At 42.7% G+C, this 3,067-nt stretch overlaps 1 protein-coding gene across 1 annotated transcript; it reads right to left on the reverse strand.

Moving 5' to 3' along the window:
- Positions 1-652: 652 nt before the first annotated feature.
- Positions 653-2,515, reverse strand: kcne4 (potassium voltage-gated channel, Isk-related family, member 4). Its single transcript, XM_006801160.2, has 2 exons — positions 2,441-2,515; positions 653-1,881 (listed from the first exon to the last, which is right to left on the reverse strand). The coding sequence occupies exons 1-2, from the start codon at positions 2,461-2,463 to the stop codon at positions 1,317-1,319; spliced, it is 588 nt and encodes a 195-aa protein (XP_006801223.1). The 5' UTR covers positions 2,464-2,515; the 3' UTR covers positions 653-1,316.
- Between the last annotated feature and the right edge of the window lie 552 nt (positions 2,516-3,067).

Below are 3,067 nucleotides of genomic sequence, written 5' to 3' on the forward strand. Positions count from 1 at the left end.
TGTGACCTTAAACCCCCACACCAATAAAAAAATATTAACAATAAATAAGAAAACAAATGTGTTAAGGCTTGTTAGTTAGCTGACGGTAAAGGTTTGGGCATGGTCTGTGTTAAAACTAAGAAGCAGAATTGTGTTTACTGTGATAACCCCTGCTGTGTTTTTTTTTCAGAGCTGTGGAGGTTTAACTAAGGATATGTGCAAAGGAGATGAGCTTCAGAGGCAACGATACACTTATTATCAGCCCTATTTTGCATTATTCTAATATTAATCAAGGCTTTCTAAAAATAGCAAGTATTTCTCCTCATTTCATCTCCATCATCCTTATTTGTTAGGAGCAACAACTACAACACTGCCCTCCATTGGTGAATCATTACAGTGCAAGAAAAAAAAAGACCTGAAGCTTGTGTTGGGTTCAAAAGCATTTATTCTTTCTGTACCACTACAAAGATTTAATTTTAAATTAAGCCTTACAGTGTGACAAATGCAAACCATATGTACAGTGCAGTGGTGTCATCAAGTAAACCTAACTCAAAGATTGTGTACAAAGCTACAATTACATCAGAGCTTACACTATTTTTCAAGTGGGTTCCAGGTACACTTAAAAAAACAAAACAACCCCCCCCCCCCCCCCCCCCCAAAAAAAAAAAACTTAGAGTTGGGTGGGCCAGAAAGAGGCCAGGTTCAGTTTCAGACAAAATATTTTCCCCACAAGAAAAGTCATCTGTCTTCCACTCATCCCCCTGCAGCAGGGTGAGTCATCAGCCCAAACCAGTGCAGTGGAGCTCAGTGTGGCGTCAGAAGAGAGGGTGGGGAGCTCCAGCAGGGAGGCGTCACCACAAAGTGAAGAAAAAAAAATCATGAATATACAGTAAAATCATAGAATATATGAGCCAATACTCTGATTTACTTGTATTGAGGATATCTGAGTTTGACATGAACAGAATTCACCACTTGGAAGTTCTTCCAACATATAACATGTAAAATGACATCTGAATCTCAGCTTGTAGTTTTAAATAAAAGCAGATATACATTTAAATATGTGGCCTAACGTGGTGTCTGTGTGTGGGTTCATGCTGCCGCTGGGCACTCAGTCATAGCCGTGACACCCTCTAAGTGGTCTGAGAGCCAAATCTAAAACATTTCACACTCAGACTTCTTTGACAGTTCCCAGTCCCTTCATGGAACTCATATCATGAATAATGGTGGCTTGGGAAGTTGATGTTGGGCTGTTTAAGGCTCCTCTGATAGTAAGACGTCAGAGGACAACCTGATCTTCTTTCATGGTGATGTTTCTTCTCTTTTGGAATGGGGGAGGTTCAGCCTGAATCATCCCCGCTGTTCTCGGTTCCTGGCTTCGCGCTCTCCTCCGGTCCCTCCGCCGGTCCCTCCGCCGTGCCGCTGTCGGACTCCTCTTCTATGGTGAGGCGCGTGTCCGCGGAGGAGCACAGGGAACTGATGCTGCTCTGCTCCGTGCACAGCACGCACGCCAGCGCGCTTTCATAATGAAGATTCCCAAAGTGGCCGCCGTGGTTGTTGTAGAAAGGCAGGGACACCTGCATCGAGCGAAGTCCCGAGGCCGCAGCGGGGCAGCTCAGGCTGTGCTTCTTTGGCAGTGCACCCCACTCCCGCTGTTCCTCCTCGTGCACCAGGCGCGTGAATATGTTCACCCTCCTTTTCTCCCTCCTCTTGGAGCGGAAGTAGCCTAGCATTATACCACAGAGGAAGACTCCGTAGAAAGACATGACTATCAGTATGTAGAGGTACGCGTTCCCGTCGCTTTTGTCGTCTCCGGTGCTCTGCGCGTGCAGGACGAGGCGTTTTGGTGAAGCCGTGGAGTTTTCCGAGTGCTCCATTTTTAAGTGCAACTTTTGTATAGGGGACCTAAAAAAAAAAAGATTTCCATCCATAAATATAAGACTTTCTGTACACTTGACGCACGCCATACGCGCGCGTTTTACGCACAAGGCAAAGTTTCTAAAGAGTGCCCCCCCCCCATAAATAGTTTTTAAAATTTCACAATTAAAATATTTTTCACGAGTTTATCTCCGTCTTTAACATATGTAACTGTTAAAAAAATTCTATCTATCCTTTTCTCTCTCTTTTTTTTTTTTTTAACTCCAGTGTCCTGGGGCAAGAGGCGAGGTACCGATACAGGTCGCCAGTCTGAACCGGGGCCAACACTGAGAGACAGATAATCATTCACAGCTATAGGCGATTTAGAAAACGCTAATTGCTACCCTCTTCTATTCATGCACGGATTGCTTAAAAATATAGTTTTAAGGGTTTTTTGTTTGTTTGCTTTCAAAATTTTGCTCATTTACTATATTTTAATTAAGGTTTTTGTGCATTTCCCTAAAGTTGAGCAAAAGTTACCAGCAGTCAAAAACAGATTTAGTCTCAAACTAAACATTAAGAAAAGTGTCAGGATTTGTAAACTCACCAAACTGAAGAGCGGTGTCTCATGTGGACCTTTTTACCACTTGTGTCTTCTTGCAGCTCTTCTGGAGTTTGGCAGAACTACTAAAAGTTAGAAGTTATTTATACCCTTTCCCTGGAGCGTCATCATGAGTCACATGACGGGGACTGATTGTAAGACGAGCCCTTTGTATATGGAACCCTTGAGGGAGAATCTTGTGTTTAAAAAAAAATGAAGTAAAGTACATCTCTGAATATTCTTCACACCTCTGGAGGATTCTTATGAAACTACCACATGCTCATGAGTACTTTAGATCTTATGAAGAATTACATCACATCTCTAGAGTCCAGGAGAAAGTGGCCCCTGGGAGGGCGTAATGGAAAAATACTTTTAGACTGCAACTGTTTAGAAGCAGCTGATGAAAAGTGAATTAATCCCGGAGTCACTGCTCACACTCTCTGCTGTCAAAGTCTATTAGAGTCCATATCTTATCGGACCACTCTATTTTTCCATCAATCTTCTGGACCATTCCGAGGCAAAAACTGTTTTCCATGTCCTTGCAAATGATCCTGAAGTCTATGGATAAAATCTTAAAGATGTGTTTGAATAATGTAGGGACTTCATTTCCAACATATCTGTGCTGACAAATAT

The sequence above is a fragment of the Neolamprologus brichardi genome, chromosome 14 (genome assembly GCF_056152115.1).
Source record: "Neolamprologus brichardi isolate AB-2024 chromosome 14, ASM5615211v1, whole genome shotgun sequence".
Taxonomy (NCBI): domain Eukaryota; kingdom Metazoa; phylum Chordata; class Actinopteri; order Cichliformes; family Cichlidae; genus Neolamprologus; species Neolamprologus brichardi.

Bases quoted from the DNA above. Each gene is read 5' to 3' on its own strand.
- kcne4 (XM_006801160.2), bottom strand. From the start codon at position 2,463: ATGAGACACCGCTCTTCAGTTTG. The intron at 1,882-2,440 runs GTGAGTTTACAA...TTTTTTTTTTAG, and splicing joins AGACACCGCTCTTCAGTTTG to GTCCCCTATACAAAAGTTGC.